This window comes from Zootoca vivipara, chromosome 8 (assembly GCF_965207765.1).
Source record: "Zootoca vivipara chromosome 8, rZooViv2.hap1.1, whole genome shotgun sequence".
Lineage (NCBI taxonomy): Eukaryota > Metazoa > Chordata > Lepidosauria > Squamata > Lacertidae > Zootoca > Zootoca vivipara.
The window spans coordinates 68,477,395-68,503,606 of record NC_142591.1 but is presented as its reverse complement, the minus strand read 5'-3'; the positions used below and the strand labels follow the sequence as shown (position 1 = coordinate 68,503,606).

Below are 26,212 nucleotides of genomic sequence, written 5' to 3'. Positions count from 1 at the left end.
TTTAATCACCTAGCGCAATTTGTTGACACAAGGTATGATTATGGACTCTGGATTAGATATACCATAGTATTTAAAAGGAGGGTAGATAAATTTATGGAGGACAGATCAGTTTTACTTAGTGTATTAGCTAACTGGAACTTTAAGGTTCAGAGATAGGCAAGCAGCTAATACCAGTTGATGGTGGGGGCAATAAGAGGGGAGTGGCTGTTGTTCTCATGCTCTGCTAGGGACTTCCTGTGATTGTCTGTTGACTACTGTTGCAAGCAGGACATGGTGCTAGTTGGACACTTGGGCTGTGCTCACACTGACCCATCTATAGTGCAAAAAATGTAGTTTTTCTCAATCCAGAATCGTCCGTGCTCATCCTCAACAGGCTGCTTTCCACAAAGGGTGGGTTTAGTTACTGGATAGGCATTTTAAAACCCTCTCCTTGACTGAATTATCCTTGCATTTTTCTCCCTGCACACCCCCAGGTTAACGGAGAAGGTAGCGGTGACTGCCATCTTGGTAAATGCACGCCCACATTGGGCAAAAAGAGAAATAGAAATGATAAAAATGCTCTTGGGATTACTTTTGCAGGTACATAAAATTAAGCAATGGCCTGAACGCTCTGTTAATTTCTGACTTATATATGGATGACTGCAATTCTTCTGAGGCGTCAGAAGAGGAAGACATGTCCTCTGATACGGACGATGGGAAAGACAGCAGCTTTGAGGACGAGAAAGATTGGAATGTGGGAGAATCTGGAGAAGTACCTGGAGGAAGAGAGGCCACTGTTGAAGGTTATGGTGGAGTTCTAAGTGGTCTTGGTAAAAAAGCTAAACAAAAAGAGCGTCGTGGAAGCAGAATCAAAGACGAGAACGATGACTATGAAATTTATGAACAGCTAGTCAAGAAAGAAGAGGAAAATAAGATGGAAAGCACAGAAAAGCAGGTATGTTAGCAAGCAGCACAACTGCATGTTGACCAGACAACCTTTTTCCTAAGCTAAATATAGGGCCATTTCACACACAACATAAAGGGAAACCTGTAAGGTATGTTCAACAGGGCGGAGCAACAAATCAGTGAGTATACCTGTACAATACACATCTCTATGCAAGCCTCTTTTAGCCACATTTTTACTTTTTGTAGGTGTACACCTATATATCTTTTGAATTGGCTCGTACGACAGTGCGTTTTTAACCTGTATTAATATATATTTTTCCATTTTTAACCTGCCTTTCAAAATGAAATCTTTCCAAGGCGGTTTACAAAATGGATAAAAACAATAGTGATGGACGAGGAAAAGGAATATCACAGCACGTTTCATGGAGGAGAGGAGCTATCAAAGGCTACTAGTCATGGTGGCTATGCTCCACCTTCATGGTCAGATGCAGTAATGCTTCTGAACACCAGATTCTGGAAACCACAGGAGGGGAGAGGGCTCTTTCGTTTGGATCCTGTGTGAAGGTTACCTACAGGCAACTGTTTGGCCACTGTGAGAACAGGATGCTGGACCAGATGGGCCATGGGCCTGATCTAGCAGGTTCTTATGTTCTTAGCATACATCAGCGGAAAGGTTTTTTTAAAATAGCATCTAAGAGCCAGCAAAGAGCCAATGAGACTTACCTGCAGAATGCCAGATGGTCCAATAAAGGATTCACAGCATGTCTAAAGATGGCAAGAGAACAGACCTGTCTGATTTCTCTGGAGAGGAAGTTCAACAACATGTTTATATATTGTTATAAACCACTGTGATATATTTTTGTGATGCGATGGTATTCAAATATTTTTTAATAAATAAATAAAACCTGGGACCTGCTGCCTTCAGAGCCAGGCTAACACCTGAGGCCATTTCTACACTAAGAACAGAATAAAGCTGGAATAAGGTTTTGAGTCCTCTATGAAAGGGGGAGAATGAGCTATACTGTACTTCTAACATTTTAAAATTTTGCATAGAGCTAACACTTACTTACTTTACTTACGCAATATGGAAAATACTGTACTAGAACTTTTCTCCTCTGATATATATATGTATTTTTTAAAACGGTAGCAATGCTTTATTTTTATATATTTATTTTACATGGTGGGAGAAAAAGGAAGCACTCTCCTGCAATCTGAAGTGGTATTGCCGCACCAGGCCTCAAGGTGACTACAAAGAGAATTTTGGTGTAAACAACAACAACAACATATTATATTACTGGTAGTTATACACCACCCATCTAACTGGGTTGCCCCAGCCACTCTGAGTGGCTTCCAGCATAATAAAAACACAGCAAAATATCAAGCATTAAAAAAAATCCCAACACAGGGCTGCCTTCAGAAGCCTTCGGAAAGTTGTGTAGTTCTTTTATCTCCTTGACATTCCACAGGGCAGGCAGGCACCACTACTGAGAAGGCCTTCTGCCTGGTTCCCTGTAACTTCACTTTTTGCAGAGAAGGAACCACCAGAAGGCCCTTGGAGCTGGAAACACGCCTCACCATACACTGAAAGCACATTATTGCCCCTCCAACAGATCCTGGGAACTGTAGTTCTTCTAGGCTAAGCTACAGCTCCCTGTATTCTTTGGGGAAAATAATTTGCATTCAATGTGCTTTAATTTTATGGTGTGAATGCAGCCTAAGTCTTGATCTGTTTCCTTTTAGACAGGGAAGCATTGTGATGGAATTCTTTTATATTGGTGAAACATGCTGCTTTCTTTGTGATATAATGTCTATCCTCTCTCTCTCTCTCTCTCTCTCTCTCTCTCTCTCTCTCTCTCTCTCTCTCTCTATATATATATATATATATATATATATATATATATAACAGTCTGCAGCTGCCCTTGCTATTGGTGTTGGCAGTTTCTGTGACCCTGATGATTTACCTGGACTAGCTCATTTTTTGGAGCACAGTACGTAGCTACTTCTATATGTCTTTTTACCAAAAAAGAAAGCCAGGGAAAAGATAATTTATTGGCCAGGGAGACAGTTTTCTGGAATCAAAACACAATTATCAATATTTTCTTTTACTCACAGCTTGAAACTGATTTATAGTTTTATTTTAAAAGTTGATGAAATCATGGTTGAAAAGAATTAATTGATTAATAATGAATAAACTTAGCAGTTAATGGCCCGAAGAAAGAAATGTCTTCCCATAATCTCATACCTTCCTAGGCTTGGTGCCTCCAGCTATTTTGGACACCGGCTCCCACTAGCTCCAGCCAGCATGCCCAATGGTCAGGGATGGTGGGATGTGTTCCAAAACATGAGGCGCTTGAGGAAGGTTTTGTGAACATATCTGTATATTGAAATCATTTGGGTGGTTGGGGAAGCCTGCTTTATTTACCTGCTCTGTGATACCATGTGATATGCAGTTCCACATTTGAGGGGGACCTTCCAAAACCCCTCCTAGTGAACCATTCCAGCAGTTACCTAGCAGTAACAGTTGAGTCTTGGAAGCATAGCTGCCAAGTTTTCCCTTTTCTCGCGAGGAAGCCTATTCAGCATAAGGGAAAATCCCTTTAAAAAAGGGATAACTTGGCAGCTATGCTTGGAAGCCACACACCTTTTTAATTTCCCATAATGCCTCAGAGCAACATCACATTAGATCAGGGGTCACCAACCTTTCTTGGCCCGTGGGCACATTTGCAAACCCAAAAAATTTTCACCACCACATACAGTTCACAACCAAGGGCACACAGCAAACTATCCTGAAGTACAAAGCTTCTTCTGAGCCTCATTTCAGAGCATAGCTGCCAAGTCTCCTGTATTCCCCGGGAAACCCCCATTTTTCCAGCTGTTCCCAGCCGAAAAAATTGATTCCCCCCCCCCCCGGTTTATTCTGGTGCGGCAGCCATTTTGGAACTGGGCGGAGCATGCTCAGGAAGCGACTTTTGATGCTGCTTTGCCCAGTTCCAAAATGGCTGCAGCGCGACTTCTGGTGCGGCGGCCATTTTGGAACTGGGCAGAGCAGCATCAAAAGTAGCTTCTGAGCATGCTCCGCCCAGTTCCAAAATGGCGGCAGCGCTACTTCTGGCCTGCTACTTCCGGTCCAGTCCCTTATTTCTCAGGCCGGAACTTGGCAGCTATGTTTCAGAGGTCTGGGAGGGGAGAAGGCTTCTGTGTGCTCATGTGCACCAGCAGGTGTCATATTGCCAGTCTTGCATTAGGTATTCTGTGGCACTGCAGTGGGGTGTTAAAACGGCAGGCACTTTCCCAGATAAACTCATGTCTGAGGGAAAAGGCAGTCTGGAGGGCCCAAACAAGTGCCAGCATCACTGAAACCAAAGCAATGCTTGTGGGTTCTGCTACAGCACCTGGATCTTAGGAGCTGCTCAAGGTTTCAAGTGCTGAGATTGGCCTTGGATTCAGAGCAGAGCCTGCTCTGCAGTGACAGCATCGAGCCAGCAGTAAATTACACTGAGCAAGTTGGAGATAACTATTAGCAAAAACATGATCTGGGTGGCCCTTGTGGTCTCTTCCAACTCTATGATTCTATGATCTGCACAGGAGTGCCAGGCCTAATGAGCACAGCAACTCATCTCCAGCAGGTCTTGCCCTGTGAAGCAATTGCTGAGATGGAAGCTCCATGCCCCCCTACCAGCTGCCTAAGACCCCTTCTCAGGGCCGGCTCTAGGGGTAGGCTGGGTGGCGCGGGGCGCCAGGAGGGCGCAGCGAAGCCGCGTGGAAACCACCAGCTGCGGGGAAGAAGCGGGGCGGGGGCGCCGGAGCGATCTGCGCACCACGGCGCCAGGGCGCTCGACCTGCTTAAGGCGGCCCTGCCCCTTCTCTCCAGGGTTTTCCCAAGAAATTGGAGGCTTTTCTGCTGGGGCTAATGGGAAGTGAAATTAAGAAAAATGATCAAAGATTTGTTATGTATGCCACCACCGCTGCCAGAATGATAGGTGGAAAACAACAGAAATTCCAACAGTAGATGAGTGGCGGGCTAAATTGATGGAATATTCAGAATTGGCAAGGTTGACGGGAAGAATAAGGCAACAAAAAGATCAGAGGTTCCAAAAGGAATGGAGGAAATTTGTAGATTACTTAAAGGAACACTGTAAAAATGTGAAAACACTAGTAGGATTAACAAAGAAACTGCAACATAAAAGACAGAAAGCCATGTTCTTTTAAAAATAATAATAAGAAGAAGAAGAACTATTTAAGAGAAAAGACAGGGATAAAAGGGAGAAAGCGCATGAAACTGACTTCTCTTCCGCTCTCTTCATGCCTCTCCTGGTTCTGGGAAATGTGGGGGAAGGGGAGCTTGTCACAGCAGGAAGGGGAGACACCCTAACTGAGGTTTGCCGCGATCAAGCCTTGCACTCCTTCTAATGTATCGTGAAAGCTTTTTAGATTCAGCAAGAGGTAAGCATTGGGTTCATTGAAATTAGCAACATCTGTGCATGCTCTGAGCATACAAGTATCCCAGGATTGGAAGGCATGCACCCAATTTTTCCAATGTTTTCTTTCAGTGGTGTTTATGGGTAGCCAGAAATACCCAGATGAGAATGGGTTCGATACATTCTTAAAGAAGCATGGAGGCTCAGACAACGCTTCGACAGACACAGAGCGGACAGTCTTCCAATTTGATATCCAGAAAAAATATTTTAGGGAAGCCCTGGACAGGTAACTTTGCAACACAAAACCAAATAACAGTCAGGAAGATCAAGTTGGAGGAGTGGGAGTGGGAGGAATGGGACTGAGAAGCAATGTGCAAAGTTATTAATGGTCATTATATGCAGTTCCCATTCTCTTCCCCCCACCCACCCACCATGATTTCTGGCAAAATGACTGCTACATATGAGCAGAGCAGAAGAAGTAAGACTTATTTGAGGCTGTTTGTTTGTTTACAGTGCTAAACTCATGTCTGGCTGTTTGGATATCTGAATCTGTTGGGGGGGCATATAGCAAGGTTTGGGTACTAATTCCTCATGTTTGAATGAGTGAATTTTTGTATAACAAGTGTTTGAATAGCAAGACCTGTGTGTAATTTTAAATGGTCTACTCTGAGTAAGTTATTTGAATGCAACTCAAAGGGACTGTATATGCACCTTTGAGAACACAATATTATAGTTCCGCTTTTCAGCACAGCAGAAACCCGATTTTCCATTTCTCTTGTAGATGGGCACAATTTTTCATCCAGCCACTGATGATTAAGGATGCAATTGACCGAGAAGTTGAAGCTGTAGATAGTGGTAAAACAAATGGGTTTGATCTAATTTTTTTATTGTTGATATTCTTGCAATTCTTAAGAGAAACGATCTCATCAGGTCTACATAGCATTCCTGTCGTGAAATTTGGATGACCCATGTTTTATGTAACCACTTTATAAAAGTAATATTTAGATACGATGGCCACAATCCAAATATTTAAGCCTCCTTAAGCCCTTTGAAATAATGGTCTTAAGAGTGTTTAACTTTATGTTGGATCGTGGTCAATAAATTTTGAGAGTGTAATTTTATCAGTTCCCAGAGCATACCGAACTAGGTAATTAACTGTAAGGCTGCAATTCTAAACATATCTTCAGGAAATAAATCCCATTGAATTCAGTGGGACTTTAAATGTGTTCAGGCTATAAGTTGTTATAAAATGTGGAGATATGTCACTTTCTGGTGTGAGTTCACAATGTGTGTTAATTGTGAGGATGACATGGGTGACGGGCTAAGAGGAAAAGAGTGACTACCTTTGTCTAACTCTAGTCTTTTATGTCTGAGGTTAAATACAAAGCTTCACAAAGCACAACAGACAACGTGGGTTTCTTGCAGTGGGAAAAATCATTCCCCCCCTCCCCAACCCATGCAACCTGGATTTTTCAACTGTGCTTCCAAACTTTGGATCTAATCTTCAGTGGATATATTCTCTTTAATTTCCAATTCCTCATTTGTAAAGCAGGACTATTAATGGCCTATCTCTTTAGTCTGATAGGATTTTAGACCTGCAATCCCATTTAAAATTGGCCTTGCGCACTTTGTGAAATATTCAACATGCTGCAGTACAATCAGAGCGTAGGACAGGATCTGGTGCTAGACTTTGCTGAGCCAGGCTCAGTTCCTGACCCCAGATTTTGTCCTGCATTCATATCATACTGCAGAGCATTGAATCTGGCTCCCTTTTTTGCAAACTATTTTACACTGCACATCTATGCCTGTCTTCTAGTAGGGATGGAGGAGAAATTAGATCTTGTTTGCATTTAAAGGTGAATCTATCCAATTTGCAATTATCTGAAACAATATGAGAACTGAAACACAGCCATCCTTTGAAATTTTCACTTCTCCCAATTTTGTGATGCAGTTCTCCCAACCAATCAGTGCTTACAAAAATGTATATATTGGAGAACGTATGCCTAAAAATGAATACATTAGTGAAATAACAAAAGCACATTACATATGGGGAAATTACTTTCAAAAATGTGCGCATTATTCTAAACTGCTTACAAAAATGTGTTTATTAGGAGATGCAGAGAAATGGTCATACTCCGAACTGCAGGGAAAACTTGGGCTCTAGCAGTTAAGTGGTTAAGAGCGTGGCAGGTGACAAGAACAGTCATTACATATGGGAGGAAAAAGACCCTGGTGTGTCATAAAAGGGAACCTTTGACAGGGAGAGGGTAGAAAGAAAGAAGATGCTCACAAGCACCTTAGGGACAGCCTTTCCTTACATACACAACATTATGTGCCAGCAGATGTGTACAGCATGCTCAAAGGATGATTTTTGATGGACCGACCACACTTTCCTGCTTAGGATATAGCTGCAGTTCAGCAATTCAAAAGAAGCCAAAATGGAGGATAGGTCTGAGTCAAAGCCGATGCTGGTTATCAGATACACAAATGTTAGCTTTCTGTACCATTCTTACCATTAGGGAGTCATCATAGACAAGATACCAGTGTGGACAGCAGAGGCGTAGTGTGGGGCTGCTGGGGGGGGCGTGGCCCCGAGTGCACAATTCTTGTGGGGACACAAACCAGGCCACCCCATGCAGGCAACCCCAGCCCAGCCCAGCCCAGTGCGCCTCTCCACACGGCTGAGGCCGGCTCTACTTTGCTCCATTGGGGTCGCTCTGGCGATGTCAGTGGCAAGGGCTGGGCTAGCACCCCTCTCCCTTGCTCAGTGTGCACACGGGCCAGGCGCCAACAACCGACGCTACGTCGCTGGTGGACAGCTTTAAAAGGGGACTTGATAAATAGAAGGGGAATAAGGTGACCAATAGCTGCTGGTCAATATATTACCTCCACTATCGGAGATGGCTGTATTTTACCTCCACTATGAAACTGCATACCAGTCGCTAGGGAACATCAGTAGTAAAACACTGTTGCGCTCGAGTCCTTGGGCATTTGGTTTGCCACTGCGGGAACAGAATGGTGAACTAGGTGCATAGCTGCCAAGTTTTCCCTTTTCTCGCGAGGAAGCCTATTCAGCATAAGGGAAAATCCCTGTAAAAAAGGGATAACTTGGCAGCTATGTAGGTGAGCCTTTGGTCTGATCCAGCAGAGCTCTTCTTATGAATTAAAGGGCCACTGTGACCTCTTCCTTTCCTTGCCATTGTGCTCATCCACACCTTAGGTTTTTTGCACCCTAGGTGAGATCACCTTCTGGCGCCCCCCCCCATTAATAAAAAATAAAATAAAAAATAAATAAAAATATAAAACAGCTCAGAGGCGCGGTGAGGTGGCCCCAGGCTCGTGCTCCCCGCGGGGAGCGGAAGCCTGGGGCCGCCTCCACTGCACTTGTCAGCTGTGCCTGTTGAGCAGCTTCAGGCCGCTCTCCAGAGGCACGTGCGTGCCTGAAGCCGCTCAACAGGCACAGCTGACAGGCACGGAGGAGGCAGCCCCAGGCTCGCGCTCCCCGTGCGCCTCCATAGCTTTGCGCGGTGAGCACGAGCTGGGGGCGCCTCCACTGCACCTGTCAGCTGTTGAGCAGCTTCAGGCCGCTCTCCGGAGGCAAGCGCATGCCTCAGGATAGCAGCCTGAAGCCGCTCAACAGGTGACAGGCGCAGTGGGGGCGGGCGGCGGGCAGGCTGGCCAGCGCCCCCTCCGTTTTGGCGCCCTAGGCAGCTGCCTAGTTCGCCTAAATGGACGCGCCGGCCCTGACCATGCTGACATGGACCCTAAAGGAGGAGAAGGCAATTACCGCAGCTCCCACAGGTTCCATTTTTCTTGTGGTGCTGGCTATTTCTGTTCATTTAATGGGTAGTGCCTCCCTTCCCTGGTGCCCTGAGAACTCCATGATGCAGCCCATCAGATGTACGCATCAGAATGGTTTGTCTCTTTCCATCCCTCTCATTGTAGATGAGTAGGTCGGGCACTTCATCCACCGCTGCTTCGTGTATGTGTGTTATTAGGCTGTCACCTTGTCTAAATGATCTTATCACTGAAAAAGGTACTCTCCCTTCTGCTGCTTAATGTGTTCTTCAAAACAAACAGAATATCAAATAGCCAGGCCCTCTGATGCTAACAGAAGAGAATTGCTCCTTGGAAGCCTTGCAAAACAAGGACATCCTATGAGAAAATTCTTTTGGGGTAAGTATAATGTTGCGAGGTTCCGTTTAAAGTGAGGGGGTTTTAGTTTAAAAGCATTAGGGAATTCTTGAGCTGTTGTACTTGAACAAAAGCCCTTAATTCTGGTTCCTTCCAAAGATCTTTGGCTGGTAGTTGGTCGTTGTTTTTTTCCTGCCTTGCTTCATTTCTGCTTAGTTTGGGATTTAACCCAGCATGGCCCTGAAATGCAAGCCCTGGCAAACAAATTTAGCAGATTATTTTTGACCAGCTGATTGCATGAAGTTGGCCTGTCAGCCCTGCAGATTAGCAGGTCAGGCAGCCATTACTCACAGCCCTGCCTTCATAATGCAAATTAACTCAGTATACATGAGACAACAGAGTGATTGAGTAGTGGGGGCACATTCTTACGGTCTATAACAACAGCTAGGCATTGAAGAACAAAAATACTGTTCCCATCATGCCAACATTGGACCTGGATGACAGACTAAATCTTTATCTCCCCTATCACCCATGGGCCAATGACATGAGGTGTCCCATTTTTCCCCCATGATAGATGATCAGTTGATTTCATAGAATCATAGAATCATAGAGTTGGAAGAGACCACAAGGGCCATCCAGTCCAACCCCCTGCCAAGCAGGAAACAACCTTGATTTCCAACCTTTACAAACCCCATTTGGTCCAGTTAGCATCAGGTGTTGAATAGGCAGACAAGGCTTGGCCAAAATGACCAGGTGGGCTAAATGGGGAGGCCTGGTGGGCCTAATTAGGCTTTGGGGCCAAAGGTTCTCAACCCCTGAAATAGGGGAAGAGCCATAGTTCAGTGATGGAACAGGTGCTCTGCCTGAAAATGGTCTCAGGTTCAATCATTAGCATCTCCTCAGGAAGGTTGTAAAGGACTCCTATCAGAAATCCTTGAGAGTTTCTGCCTTCGAAGTGCTAGATGGACTGATAATCTGACTTACTATATTTAGAAGGTAAAGGGACCCCTGACCATTAGGTCCAGTCGTGACTGACTCTGGGGTTGCGGCACTCATCTCACTTTATTGGCCAAGGGAGCAGGCGTACAGCTTCCAGGTCATGTGGCCAGCATGACTAAGCCGCTTCTGGCGAACCGGAGCAGCGCATGGAAACGCCGTTTACCTTCCCACCTATTTATCTACTTGCACTTTGAAGTGCTTTCGAACTGCTAGGTTGGCAGGAGCAGGGACCAAGCAATGGGAGCTCACCCCGTCACGGGGATTCGAACCGCATTTACTCGAGTCCAATGCACCATCGAATCTAATGCACACCTCAATTTTCAGAACCTTGAGACCAAAAAAGGTATTTGCTGGCGAATGTAAATGTGCCATCAAATCTAATGTGCACCTTAATTTTGGCAACCTAATTTGGCCAAAAAGGTGAGCATTAGAGTACCGGTAAATATAGTATTATAACAGAGCTGCTTAGCTTCCTGAGACATGACATCTGGAAGTATCCATAATTTGCCATTATTTGGGTGAGACTTGTTTATTAGGTGGAACTTCTAACTGAATGCAGTGTAACTGTCAAGTTTGATATTCATGACTTGGGCCAATCATGCTAAAATAAAAAAATAAATGCACGATTGCTCCTGGAGAAGCTTTTTAGGACTAGGATATCTGATTCACAAACATGCAAACTTAAAACCCTCGGTGATTTCAAAGTCAGAAAGCAAACCTCTTCCCGTTTAAAAATTTGCAGGTAATGCGGAGACACTTAAACATACGCCGAAAAAGAACAGAATAAACACCTATCAGAGGCTTAGGGATTTCAGGACGCGTCACTACTCAGCCCACTATATGAATCTAGTTGTCCAATCTAGAGGTATAAAAATCTCCCTGTGCTGAACTATAAGTTATATATATGTGAGTATGTATGCCTGTTATACGATGCTATGTTAAGTTGTTGGTTGGGGGTGCATGTATGTTTGGAAGAATTTTGTCATGGTTGGCATAAGATCCCGTACCATGAACTGTTTTGCTGACAATGCAGCGCCCAAGATAAGGTGCAAATAGCAGTTGGCATGCAGGAGCAACTTTATGACTTCGGGGGTCACCTATGCCAGTACCTCCTAAGGCACCCATGAAAAATATCTCAGTGAATGGGAGACTGTTTGCTCTTCCTGCTTAGATCATATTCAAACTGACTCAGCCCCTTTTACAACAAATATTCTCTCTTAAATAAGCCCACATTTCTTGAGATGCCTGGATTGGAAACCTACCCCCTCTTCTGTTCTGAAAGGGAAGAGAGAGATGCAAAGAGCTTTTCTCTGTGTGTGAACATGGCAGTGGGTGAAATATGTACTTTTTCCCATTGATGGAGGTGTGCCCATCTACACTATTTTGTCGTCCAGTCTATTTTTCTATTTCTTTCAGTGTGGTTGCCATTTTATGTAATTGAAACATGGTTCATCCCGGGCCTTCCTGTGTTTATGATGCAATTCACTTAACACCAAAACGATATTTAAGCAGCTTACAAAGACTTACAGATATGGTACATAGATAGATATGCATATAGAATGTACATGTTTCATTTTACAGTGGTACCTCTACTTACAAATAACTCTACTTACGAATGTTTCTACTTACGAATGGAGCTCCGACCGCCATCTTGGATGCGGTTTAGATAGGATTTTTTCTACTTACGAACTTTTAGATAGGGTTGCTTCTACTTATGAATTTTTTCTCCCAATGCATTCCTATGGGATTCGACTTACAATTTTTTTTCAACTTACGAATGTGCATTCGGAACACATTAAATTCGTAAGTAGAGGTACCACTGTATAAGCATTTGCACAAAATAAAAGAATAAAACTAAAACACAATAGTACCATGCAATGCAATAAAGTTCAAGAAAGGTAAAGAGCATAGTACAGTATCACACTTTCAAATTATTGTAAGAGTTAGGGAAAGTCTGCTGGAACAGACAAATCTTCAATTGCTTGAAGTGTTCTCATGTTTAGTGTCTCCTGAACTGCAAGTTTGGTGCCGATGTCTTCAGTGGGTATCTTTCAGGGTTCTTAATCACACAGGGAGATTCCATGCACAGAAAGGGTTCCCTGCTGTATCAATGTTTTTCATTTGGTGAGTAATGCCTGAATAAGAATAACTGACAAGGTTGCTAGTTTGATACAAAAAGTGAATCATAGAGTGAAGGTTTATTAGGGATAATCTGACCAGGTAGTTCATTGAATTATGGTGCTGGAGGAGATTCTTGAGAGTCCCATGGACTGCAAGAAGATCAAACCTATCCATTCTTAAGGAAATCAGCCCTGAGTGCTCACTGGAAGTACAGATCCTGAAGCTGAGGCTCCAATACTTTGGCCACCTCATGAGAAGAGAAGACTCCCTGGAAAAGACCCTGATGTTGGGAAAGATGGAGGGCACAAGGAGAAGGGGATGACAGAGGACGAGATGGTTGGACAGTGTTCTCGAAGCTACGAACATGAGTTTGACCAAACTGCGGGAGGCAGTGGAAGACAGGAGTGCCTGGCGTGCTCTGGTCCATGGGGTCATGAAGAGTCGGACACGACTAAACGACTAAACAACAACAACAAGTTCATTGAAGACGAACATCAAAACAAAGTGTGGAAAAAGTTGGGAGCTCCTGCAACTTTGCCATTTAGTTGATGCAAACATACATTGCGGCTTTTTGTTGATGCAAACATACATTGTGGCTATACATTGTGGCTTTTTATCAAACAAATTAACTCACATGTGGAACGACTTCCATTTCTACAATGGCAATCCCCCTCCCTTGCCTCCCCTATTGCCCCCCCCCACCTGAAATGTGCTCATTAGGCTTGGGGGAAACACCATAGCAGATTTGAGATGGTGTGCACAGGAGGAAGAGGAATGAGAAGTACCATTGCATGAGTGGAAGTCGTTCCATCAGTGCAATGACTTCTTTCTATACAGCCCCATGTGTTCATATTTTTTAAGAATGCTGCTTCAATATTATCACCTTAACTTAGTCCTTGTGAGAACATGTTGCTTTCTTTCCCCTCCTCCTCCTCCTCCTCCTCCTCCTCCTTCTCCCCTCTCTCTCAATATTTCTTTATTAGACACTCTGGACACTTTGGAGAAATGGGTGGTGGAAATCTTCTCACAGATCCCAAATAAGTAAGAAATTTTGTTGTTGTTCTTTATCCTAGAAGATGTAGAACTGTTGATGGCTCACAAAATCTGATACTTTGTGACATATCAATCAGAAATATAAAAGAAATATAAAAATGTTAATATATAACATTAAATTCAATAGGATTTAGTCCCTTGTATATGGGGTTGCTGCCTAAATATATACATATTTAGAGAGGAGAACTGAGAGCAGGAATCAGTGGGCATTGCAATTTTTTTATTTAAAAAAATTCAAGCTATAACCCTGAACAATACACTATTGTTTCTTTATTGTTTTTCAGTGGATTGCCCAAACCAACTTTTGGTCATCTGCCACAGCCGTTTGACACGCCTGCATTTCACAAGCTTTACAAAGGTAGTTAGTCTCAACCCCAATTTTTTTATCGTTGGGAAATCTGAAGGGATATCACTTACCAAACTGAGGACCAATCTACACTGTTCAGTTAAAACATAAAAAATGTGTTGTAAAAATGTGACACCAGACAGCGATGTAGAGCATAGATCCATCGTCAGTGGAAAATTGCACCAGAGCTACATTGCTTTTTTTTTTTTAAAAAAAAAAACCCTTTACTGTAAGGTCCCAGGGTGGGTTACAATGATAAAACAACTGCAGCTAAAAAACAAAAAAAGTGTAAAAGTTGTTTAAAACAGGTCCCTATATTTTTATTTTTTAAAAACCCAATATAAACATTTAAAATAATTACATATGGTTTAAAATAGTTCAAATACAGGTGCAATGTGGGGTAAATATCTCTACTGACAAGACATATTGGAAGAGGAAGTTCTCCCCTCAAAGTCCACCTCAGCCAAAAGGTCACAGTGTGACCTTAAGGCAAACTACTATCTTAGCTTCAGCCGTCTCTAATATGTCTCTCCTGTTTTGGTTTCTACAGCCACAGCAGGCTCTGTAACTCTCCAGTTGTTTGACTACACCCCTGAAGGTGCTCTCTTCCATTGCCTCCTGAGACAAATGGATGCCAACTTTGTGTGTGTGTGTGTGTGTGTGTGTGTGTGTGTGTGTGTGTGTGTTTTACATGGCCTTATAGCCTTTGGAAGTAATATGTGTGCATGTTTATTCCTCTCACCACCTCTTTCGTTTCCCTTGCCCATTTTCTCAATGTCTACTGTAAGAATAACCACCTGTCTGAATGCTTGAAATTGACTCATTTCTCCCTCCTCAGTTGTTCCAGTGAAAGAAATACATTCTCTGAGCATCTCTTGGAGTCTTCCCCCACAAGAAAGGAATTATCGGTAAGAGGTCCTTTTAAACCTACTGTACTTCCATTTATACAACGCAGTAGCCGTGACATAGTCAATATCATTTTCCTCTCTTGTCTTCCTCGGGGTCTATAGAAAGTTGCCTCATGCTGAGCAAGACCAATGGGCTACCTAGTTAAGATATCTTTATTGTCATTGTCCCCTTGCGGGAACAACGAAATTACTCGGTTGCTACATCCACTCAGATAAAGCATTCTGCATAATCCAAAATTACAAAACCTAATTAAAAACAGTAAATATAATACAAAATAACAAGTAAAATAAGATGACTTCAAAGTCCAGGCTTTCCATTTAAGGCCAAAATCGCTCTAGAGAAGAAACTGTTCCTGAGACGGCTCGTTCTTGCCTGCATTGTTCTATATCTCCATCCCGATGGCAGGAGCTCAAAGAAATGGTGACCAGGGTGCGTTGGATCTCTTGATATGTCTAGTGCTTTTCTATGGCACCTGGTGGTATAGATTTGTTCTAAGGTGGAGAGTGAGCAACCAATAATGCTCTCTGCTGTTTTAATAATTCTGCACAGCCCTGCTCTATCCTGAGAAGTACAGCTTCCGTACCACACACATAAACCATATGTGAGCACGCTCTGTATGGCACAGTGATAGAAGACAAGCAGCAGCTTTTGTGGAAGACGGTTTTTCCTTAAAATTCTCAAAAAATACAGTCTCTGCAGTTCTGTATCATCTCACTGGCGGGCAATAGCTCTTCAGGGTTTCAGACAGGAATCTCTCCCCACCCTAACTGGAGATGCCAGGGATTGAACTTACGACTTTCTACATGCAAAGCAGATGCTCTACCACTGAGCTATGGCCCTTCCCTTTATTGTCTATGAAGCTATTCAGCACATAACCATGCAACCCAGTTTACCAGAATTGCCCGTAGTGTTCTTCAGTGACAAGTCCATTTTGGCAAAACCATTGAGTTCAAACCCACCGAGTCCCTAGTTCCATGATCTGCTGTGCAAAAGAAAAAGGGGGAAAGGATCAAATAACTATTGAGTAGTAGTGTTGCAGTGCAACGCCGAGGTTCAGTACAACTGTATTAAAAGTTGAAGAATGGATTGGTTAAGTTAAAGACAGGTGATTAAAGAAGGGGAGACAAGCATTGGAGTTGGGAGTTTAGGGGCAAATGTCAAACTTATTTAATGTTTCCCCCAATCTTTGTAGGACTAAGCCTCTTCATTACATCTCCTGGCTGGTGGGACATGAAGGCAATGGCAGTGCGCTCTCGCTTCTTAGGAAAAAGTATGTCTTGAAGATTTTGCTTTGTCAAGTTTGCACTGAAGTGGGGTAGCCTTATGTTGCATGATGAAACAGCTAAACATGTCAAATTATCCCTTTTGAATATTGAGAGGCAATAAGAAGACTTACAGAATCTGAGACACTTTGATCTGTTTTGAGTGTGCATGAATCCCCCCTCTGCTTTATTTGCTTTTAAACTTTCGTTTGATTTTTTCTGATTGGGTATTGAATTTTAATAGATATTGGTTCTTATATTGGATTCATAATGGATGTTGCATCCAGCTCTGTCACTGGAGCCACAGCTCGGTTTGATGGCAAAGAGGGTCTTTTTCCAGCTTTGGCCGGTAAGACAACTACAGCTGTTCCTTTGTCAGGGTAGCTTGACCACAGTTGTCCAAGGAATGGTAATCTCATGGTTAGAGTACTGCAATGTTCTCTGTGTGGGACTACCCTTGAGGTAGGTCTGGAGTCTGCAGCTGTTACAGAACAAAACTACCGCCAGCTTATAATATTTCCTGCATTGCAGGGGGGGGGGGTGTTGGAATGTATGACCCTAAGGGTCCCTTCTAACTCTACAATTCTATAATATCTTGCTTGTGAGATTTGACTGACTGCCAGTTTTCTGCAGGGCCAAGTTCAAGGTTTTGGTACTAATATATAAGGCCCAGAACCAGGTTACTTGAGACACTCTTAGCCCTTATATACCCAGTAGGTCACTGCAGTCTGCGGGAGAGCTTCTGCTGAACAGAGCAGAGATTTCAGTGTGGTTGCCCCATGGCTTGCAGTGTGGCTGCCCCTCTTCTGTGGAATAGCATTCCTGTCAAGATACGACAGAAGCAACTGAAGATAGTTTGATTCCTACAAGCTTCTCTTGGTTGATTAATGAATCTCTGCCATGGATGTCTATTTTGCTGTTGCTTTTTTAAAACATAAATGCTTTTTGTGCTTTTGCCTAGTTTTTTGCTATTTTTTCTTGTACATCACCTTGAGATAAGTAGAATGTGATTACTAATAATAATGTACATAACTTAGGTTTTTTTGTTTTTGTTTTTACTTATCAAACAGTTTAGAAATGCTTTTAAATAAAATAGTAATCATCTCAAGTTACCCGCTTTGCTGCTTGGGTTGATTTCCTGATCCTACAAATGATTGTGTCTTTGTTAAAAACCAAAAAGTCATTCCAGATCAATGCATTGCCAATCACAAGCACCTATAAGTACCTTTTTGAGGATATTCAAGGTCATGGAAGATCATTTACCCTTTTATGTTATTTTTGAAATGGCACACATTTCTAAAAGGAAAGCATCCTTAATTCCACCTCTGTTCCCAGTTCATTGTAAGTAATGCACTCAAAGGTAAGATGCTTTAAAATGCAATGTGGTTTATCGGCATATTCATGGTTTTAATTTTGCAATAGATTTTGGGCTCTTTCATTATTTGGAGGAAATGGTGAGACAGGATTTGAACAAAACTCTACTTACTCAATCTTCAGCATCTCTGTGACTTTGACTGATGAAGGTTTTGAGCATTTGTATGAGGTAAATTCCCCTTGTTGTTATTTATTTACTTTTATTATTTACAAAGGATGATCCAGCCCTGAAACAGACAGGCATAACTATCCGTACAAAGGACAGAGCGCTGTAGCCAGCTAAGTTTTACCCAGAGTAGTTCCACAGAAATGAATGGAACCTAAGTTGAATATGATTATAAGGGGGGTTATAGAGTACTGTATAGTAAAAACAATAATTATAAAAAGATAATTTGTAGATATTAAATGTATATTGAGCATATAACAGATTTTGAGCCACTGCCACTGCTGTCCTGGAAAGTGTAGACAATATTGAGCTGGATTAGGCCAATGGTCTGACTTGATATAAGTTTGCTTCCTGTGTTCTCATGTGAAGGGTTGTTTGCACTAGGCCAGGCATCCCCAAACTGCGGCCCTCCAGATGTTTTGGCCTACAACTCCCATGATCCCTAGCTAAGAGGACCAGTGGTCAGGGATGTTGGGAATTGTAGTCCAAAACACCTGGAGGGCCGAAGTTTGGGGATGCCTACACTAAGCTAATCCCCACTTCTGTTTGCCCCACTACTTCCTCCCAGGAAAACCTGTTGTTTAGCGCCGCTGAATCAGAGCAAACAGCAAACAGCTTTTCTGCAGGTTGCTGTTTGTTCTGATTTATCGCCAAAGAGTGGATTTTCCCGGGGAAAGCAGCAGGGCAAAGGCAAAATCGCTTGGACCTGTGCCTAAAAAGCATGAGGTAAGTGGGAAACTGCTTGGACTCATGCTTTCTAGGCACAAGACATGCGGAAGTGTAGCCCAGCCCTTCTTCCCTGCAGATGACCTTGTTATGGCATTGATGTTCAGAGACAGGGCCAGAGGCACATTCCTGCTGCCCAGTAATCCTTTGATGCGCCCTTCATGCAAGTAATGCCCAAAGTAGGATGGTAAAGTATCATACATTACATCTTCTGTTACAGTGCTGTCTTACATTTAAATGTACTAGAAAACGTGCACCCTCTGCTAAATTCTGTGAAACATTTTCTTGTAGGTAATGGTAACCAAATGATGAACCATTTCCTTTTTCTGTCTTCAGGTTATTCATATTATCTTCCAGTACTTGAAGATGTTGCGAAAACATGGACCTGTAGAAAGGTGATTTTAAAAAAAGAAGTGCTAGAACCAAAGAAAGCTTCTAGACACACTATACTAATCAGCAAAACTTTCTAGGCTTATAAAATAAGGGGACAATAGATACTCTGTTTCTGAGGATCAACAAATACTTATTATCCAATATATAATACGCTGAAGACAACTCAGAAAACCATTATTAATAACAATACAACCACACAAAATCACTCTGGGTCAATCCACTCTGGGCCTGTTGCTTCATATGCAAAATATTATGCATTTGAAAATAAATATTTGCATAACCTCCTAGACCAATATATAGGTGAATGAATGCGATTTTTCTTAGATTTTATCAGAGCTTCACTACCGCTACAATCAGTATGAATAGGTCCTTTGTATATATAACTGCAAAAAGCTTAAACATTTGTACGTATGGAAATTGCATGGATGTAGAATCTGTTCAGATAGGAGACTTGAACATATATAGATCAGGGGGGGGGACACAATTCCATCCCCTAATATGCATCCAGTCTTTGCAAACAGATATGTGCAGCAGGTTTTAACCAATGTGGTCCAGGAGTCCCATTTCAACAGTATGAATAGTTAATGCAGAAAAAAATACCTTCAGCGTGATATCTTACCTAGAAATTCAGCCTGATTATTTGCTTCAGAGGTAGGGATTAATATGGACTCAACTTGTTCCCTCACAGAATATGGAAAGACATTCAGAAGATTGAAGGCAATGAATTTTGCTTCCAGGAACAGGTATTATCTATTCTATTTTCCAGTATTTTCTTGTATCTATACTAATACTGATATTTTCAATATGTGACTAGTTTTGCATGCTGGTGTTCACACATCCCAAACCTCTCCTGTTTCAGGGACTGCTCTCTAAGAGAAATCCTAACATTGTGATGATTTCCAAATCATATTTTGCTCCTTCCCCAGATTGATCCACTTGAATATGTAGAAAATATTTCTGAATATATGCACATATTTCAAAAGGAGGACTTCCTGATAGGAGACCAGCTACTGATTGAATATAATGCTGAAGTAAGTAATCTCCATCTGTCTTTAGGAGGAAAGCTGTTATGTAGAAGTCACTTTGAAATTCCCACATAGGAGTTATAAAATGTGTTGGTAACTAGAACATTTCCAAATCTTTTTGCAGTGGAGAAATACTTGTTATCAGGCATTTGAATTGTGTACTTCCCTGACCAGAAGTTAGGAATGACTAGTTGAAAACAAACTGATATGTTCTCTTATGCTTATAGGTCATTGCTGATGCCCTTAACCATCTCATCCCTCAAAAGGCAAACTTCGTTGTCTTTTCTCCATACCATGAGGGAAAATGTCCCTTGAAGGAGAAATGGTTTGGGACACAATACAGTGTAACAGGTAAAACAATGTAAAGTTTCTGTGATTTAAAACATGCCTCTGAAGCTTTTAGAGCAAGTTGACAGCTAAGGATTTTCACAGCAAGCACATAGAATCATAGAGTTGGAAGAGACCACAAGGGCCATCCAGTCCAACCCCCTGCCAAGCAGGAAACACCATCAAAGCATTCTTGACATATGCCTGTCAAGCCTCTGCTTAAAGACCTCCAAAGAAGGAGACTCCACCACACTCCTTGGCAGCAAATTCCACTGTCGAACAGCTCTTACTGTCAGGAAGTACTTCCTAATGTTTAGGTGGAATCTTCTTTCTTGTAGTTTGAATCCATTGCTCCGTGTCCGCTTCTCTGGAGCAGCAGAAAACAACCCTTCTCCCTCCTCTATATGACATCCTTTTATATATTTGAACATGGCTATCATATCACCCCTTAACCTTATCTTCTCCAGGCTAAACATACCCAGCTCCCTAAGCCGTTCCTCATAAGGCATCGTTTCCAGGCCTTTGACCATTTTGGTTGCCCTCTTCTGGACACGTTCCAGCTTGTCAGTATCCTTCACATGATGTAGCTCAGCAGAAGAGCACCTGCTTTTTGTATGCAGAAGCTTTCTGGTTCACCCCCAGCTGTTCCATGTTGAACTGTGAACATCTCCTGTCTGAAACCCCGGAGAGCAGCTTTCGGTCAGCGCGGACAATACAGAACTAGATGAGCAATGTTCTGACTCAGTATAAGTAGTTGTATTAGATGATAGTATTACCTTCAGCACCAGAGGTCAGATGCCTCAGAATACCAGTTCCTGGGGTGTCATGAGTACTATTCCACTCACATCCTGCTTGTGAGCTCCCCATAATAATCTGGTTGGCCACTGTAACAACAGAATGTTGGACAAGGCAAGCCTTTGATCTGATTCAATGGGTTTCTTCTCATGCTCTTTTAGGTGCCTAAAGCTTGTGTCTGCGTGCAGAATTACGCAGCTCTCCATTTCTTTCATTGTGATTACAAGCAGGGGATATGTCTCCTTTAACTCGATATACATCTGCATCCTAAAATGTATCTATATCCTAAACACTGAGCATAACTAAATGATGGAGGATGATGAGTGAAAGAGTGATATTGCACTCATATCCCGCTTGTGACCATGGACACCAGAACTAGATAGACATTTGGTCTAATTCACTTAGACTCCTAGGTTCTTAAGATTCTAGCCACCTGTTCACTGGTGTAGCCAGTGTGGTGTAGTGGTTAAAAGCGGTGGACTTGTAATCTGGTGAACCGGGTTTGCTTCCCTGCTCCTCCACATGCAGCTGCTGGGTGACCTTGGGCTAGTCACACTTCTCTGAAGTCTCTCAGCCTCACTCACCTCACAGAGTGTTTGTTGTGGGGGAGGAAGGGAAAGGAGAATGTTAGCCGCTTTGAGACTCCTTCTGGTAGTGATAAAGCGGGATATCAAATCCAAACTACTCTTCTTCTTCTTCTTCTTCTTCTTCTTCTTCTTCTTCTTCTTCTTCTGCCAAGAGCAGGGTTCTTTCTGGATCTGAAGCCAATAAGCACGCCGGTGGGTGAAGAAAAAGCAATGCTTTATTTGCGTAAGGTCAACAAATAACAGCAGGCATACAAAATACAAATTATGGCATACCAGACAGGAGTTACACACAATCTCCCCTTCAGCTGCCAGAGCCCCAGGAAGAGAAGCGAGAGAGTCCCCAGCCAACAGTCCCACAGTGTCTGGGATGAGTGTGAGAACTGGAGTCATGTGCTTGCTCCAGCCTGAATTTAGGCCCGGTGTTTTTTCAGTGCAGCATCCTGGCTGTTGAACCAGGTTAACACTTGACTTGGATGACCCTCCAATTTAAATTTAGTGATAACAGAATAATTCCATTTTATGTCATATCCACAGAAATCGATGCATACTGGAGCACACTGTGGGGCACTGATTTCATGCTGCATCCAGATTTACACCTGCCAGAAGAAAATCAATTTATAGGTAAGCAGTACAAGAGGAGGATCCTATTCCAACTGAATATCCTGCCTGAGAACAGTCTTGCAATTGCCTCGGTTGAGAACAAGCTTTCCATGAATACAGTTGTATGCAGAAGACTCTTTCTAGACCTTACCCTGAGTACATTTTGGTTGACGTGTCAGTACACTGTCACCTACTCTTGTGTTTTCAGCCATGTATGGACTTGTATGGGCTTCCATGGACCAATCACAGCTGAAAGAACTCATATTACCAAAGGTCTATTCAAACACAATGCATTTCCAATTCACACCTTTGGCTAAGGGTCATTGAGTGCTGATGAGTGCATGCTTGTAGGAGCAGTTGTTGTGGCAATGCAGAGCTGCCTTCCAGCATTGTTGCAGGATGGTGGTGAGGTTGGCGCTGCAAGGATGCTCCATCAGAGTCATTCAGAAGTCTCCTTGCTTGAAGATTGTCCTCCACAGGTTGGAGAGTAATGAGAACAGTGACAGGAGGTGGAACTGGCATGGTGGTTCTCGCTGCCTCCCTCATGTCTTTGTTTAACTTCTAATGATCGTGACCAAAAGCACAAAAGCCAGATACCTACCGGTATTGTTACAAGTGTGGATCAGTGCTTTACGTCTCTGAACATCTTCAAAGGCAGGTGTAACAAGCACATATGCAGCAGTAACATAAGAAACTACCTTTACATGGCAGCTAACAGATTGAGGTTGAATCCTGACAAGACAGAAGTACTGTTTGTGGGGGACAGGAGGTGGGGAGTTGTGGAGGACTCCCTGGTCCTGAATGGGGTAACTGTGCCCCTGAAGGACCAGGTGCGCAGCCTGGGAGTCATTTTGGACTCACAGCTGTCCATGGAGGCACAGGTCAATTCTGTGTCCAGGGCAGCTGTTTATCAGCTCCATCTGGTACACAGGCTGAGACCCTACCTGCCTACAGACTGTCTCGCCAGAGTGGTGCATGCTTTAGTTATCTCTCGCTTGGACTACTGCAATGCGCTCTACGTGGGGCTACCTTTGAAGGTGACTCGGAAACTACAACTAATCCAGAATGCGGCAGCTAGACTGGTGACTGGGAGCGGCCGCCAAGACCACATAACACCAGTCTTGAAAGATCTACTTTGGCTCCCAGTATGTTTCCGAGCACAATTCAAAGTGTTGGTGCTGACCTTTAAAGCCCTAAATGGCCTCAGTCCAGTATACCTGAAGGAGCGTCTCCACCCCCATCGTTCTGCCCGGACACTGAGGTCCAGCACCGAGGGCCTTCTGGTGGTTCCCTCATTGCGAGAAGCCAAGTTGCAGGGAACTAGGCAGAGGGCCTTCTTAGTAGTGGCTCCCGCACTGTGGAACGCCCTCCCATCAGATGTCAAAAAGAAAAAACAACTACCAGACTTTTAGAAGACATCTGAAGGCAGCCCTGTTTAGGGAGGCTTTTAATGTTTAATAGATCACTGTGTTTTATTTTTCTGTTGGAAGCCGCCCAGAGTAGCTGGGGAAACCCAGCCAGATGGGTGGGATATAAAAAATAAATTATTATTATTATTATTATTATTATTATTATTATTATTATTATTACATCCAAGTGTTATGGATGAATGGTGTTCAAATTTAGCAATCTGTTATTTTATCTCCCATGCTAGCTACAGATTTCAGTGTGAAGAAATCAACCGAGCACAAAACAGACTACCCAATCAAAATATTGGATACCAAACAAGGTTGTCTGTGGTACAAGAAAGACAATAAATTTATTGTCCCAAAAGGTAAAACTCCATATATTGCATTTATGAAATGGGTACAACCAAGGTGTGTGGCGCGCGCACCTTTACAAGTTTGGGAGAGGACTAGCTAAATATTGCTTGAAAGCTTCAAATTTGTTCACTATTAAATGCAATCAGCACTCTGGGGAGTTCTTATCATTCAAAGATTCTTACCAATGTACCCTTTGGGGAAACTTGACAAGAAAGGGATTTAAAAAGAGTGCTTAACAAGAAGCTAACAAAAGGTGAAGCAATATTTGGTGTCTGTCCTCCTGCACAGTTGATGTTAGGTTGACTTGAGGGTACACTTGCTAGTTGACCTAGAATCATAGAATCATAGAGTTGGAAGAGACCACAAGGGCCATCCAGTCCAACCCCCTGCCAAGCAGGAAACACCATCAAAGCATTCTTGACATGTTGCTGTCAAGCCTCCGCTTAAAGACCTCCAAAGAAGGAGACTCCACCACACTCCTTGGTAGCAAATTCCACTGCCGAACAGCTCTTACTGTCAGGAAGTTCTTCCTAATGTCTAGGTGGAATCTTCTTTCTTGTAGTTTGAATCCATTGCTCCGTGTCCGCTTCTCTGGAGCAGCAGAAAACAATCTTTCTCCCTCCTCCATATGACATCCTTTCATATATTTGAACATGGCTATCATATCACCCCTCAACCTTCTCTTCTCCAGGCTAAACATACCCAGCTCCCTAAGTCGTTCCTCATAAGGCATCGTTTCCAGGCCTTTGACCATTTTGGTTGCCCTCTTCTGGACACGTTCCAGCTTGTCAGTATCCTTCTTGAACTGTGGTGCCCAGAACTGGACACAGTACTCCAGGTGAGGTCTGACCAGAGCAGAATACAGTGGTACTATTACTTCCCTTGATCTAGATGCTATACTCCTATTGATGCAGCCCAGAATTGCATTGGCTTTTTTAGCTGCTGCATCACACTGCTGGCTCATGTTAAGTTTGTGGTCTACCAAGACTCCTAGATCCTTTTCACATGTACTGCTCTCAAGCCAGGTGTCACCCATCCTGTATTTGTGCCTTTCATTTTTTTTGCCCAAGTGTAGTACCTTACATTTCTCCTTGTTAAAATTCATCTTGTTTGCTTTGGCCCAGTTGTCTAATCTGTTAAGGTCATTTTGAAGTGTGATGCTGTCCTCTGGGGTATTAGCCACCCCTCCCAATTTGGTGTCATCTGCAAACTTGCTCAGGATGCCCTCAAGCCCATCATCCAAGTCATTGATAAAGATGTTGAATAAGACTGGGCCCAAGACAGAACCCTGTGGCACCCCACTAGTATATCCAAGCATACAGCTAACATCTTACACAAGGGTTCAGTTCTGGGGGTCCACTTGCAAACACAGAAATGCAGAAATCCAGGAACTGCCCCCAACCGCAAGATAGAGGTCTGCTTGCCCAGCTTTGAGAAGGAGACAGGAGGACTCAAGGACTCTGCCAGAGCCCTCACACCACCTTCTCAAAGCTAGATAAGCTCATGATTGCAGCTTTGCATGGTGGGGAGAGGGAAGGGTAAAGAAATTGTGTGGGGAATCTCCTATTTGTAGTTATCGCTTCCACTCACAGTCTCTCTGAACTTTGGGCCCTTTCAGTAGCCAAACATCTCTGCACCTCTCATAGGGATAGAGTAGCCCTCAGAACTGGCCCCTCCTTCATTCCTAAGGTAGCGTCCTGTTTTCACAGGCAACCGGAATTGCCATTTCCTACCTTCTGTCGAAATCCCTCTCACTCTCTAGAGAAAGCTCTGCACTCCCTTGATGTCTGGCAGGACCTGAAGGTCTACATTGCCAGGTGAAAGGAGTTTAGGTGCATGGCTGCCTCCTGTGTCTCCTTACCCCTACCCTATTACCTAAATGTGTTGCCCTGCACACTGTCCAGTTGGAGACTGTCCAATCGATGTGCATTTAGAATAGTGCTAATCACCACTTATTACCAAAGCTAGGTGCTGATAGAAATTGTGCCAAAGGCGGCCACTGAAAAAGAGGGTGTGTCATCAGCCTGCTCACTGGAGCACCAAAATGTGCAGGAATTGCGTTTTTTAAAAGTACAACAGCCTAGAGGAGCAGGAGCAAAAAGTCTAAGGAGGACCGTGTATTTCCCCCCTCCTCCTGACTAAATCTCCTTGTTCATGAAATTTTGATTCTTCTGTGTTTTTTTTTCTGTTTCCCTTCTCCCTCCTGCCCAGCATTTATCTGTTTTTATCTGGTGACTCCCGTGATACAACAGTCTGCATTAAAGTAAGTAGCGATATACAATATATTACATTAATTTAACTAGGAGATAGGAGGACATTTCTATTCAGA

At 43.2% G+C, this 26,212-nt stretch overlaps 1 protein-coding gene across 2 annotated transcripts in view; it reads left to right on the top strand.

Annotated features, from left to right (window-relative positions):
• The first annotated feature begins 616 nt into the window (after positions 1-616).
• Positions 617-26,212, top strand: part of LOC118090098 (nardilysin-like) — a 47,404-nt gene continuing 21,808 nt past the window's right edge. The window contains exons 1-19 of one of the 2 annotated variants that reach the window (XM_088674924.1): positions 617-751; positions 860-934; positions 2,792-2,873; positions 5,436-5,589; positions 6,085-6,158; positions 9,384-9,479; positions 11,179-11,301; positions 13,541-13,598; positions 13,895-13,968; positions 14,795-14,864; positions 16,058-16,135; positions 17,550-17,670; positions 18,730-18,788; positions 19,475-19,529; positions 19,713-19,817; positions 20,039-20,162; positions 22,055-22,141; positions 23,775-23,894; positions 26,095-26,146. In XM_088674924.1, the coding sequence (XP_088531050.1) occupies positions 632-751; positions 860-934; positions 2,792-2,873; positions 5,436-5,589; positions 6,085-6,158; positions 9,384-9,479; positions 11,179-11,301; positions 13,541-13,598; positions 13,895-13,968; positions 14,795-14,864; positions 16,058-16,135; positions 17,550-17,670; positions 18,730-18,788; positions 19,475-19,529; positions 19,713-19,817; positions 20,039-20,162; positions 22,055-22,141; positions 23,775-23,894; positions 26,095-26,146 (1,727 nt within the window). In that variant the 5' untranslated portion in view covers positions 617-631. Of the gene's footprint in view, positions 935-2,791; positions 2,874-5,435; positions 5,590-6,084; positions 6,159-9,383; positions 9,480-11,178; positions 11,302-13,540; positions 13,599-13,894; positions 13,969-14,794; positions 14,865-16,057; positions 16,136-17,549; positions 17,671-18,729; positions 18,789-19,474; positions 19,530-19,712; positions 19,818-20,038; positions 20,163-22,054; positions 22,142-23,774; positions 23,895-26,094; positions 26,147-26,212 lie in introns of both variants that reach the window. The other variant, XM_060278189.2, reaches the window with a different exon arrangement.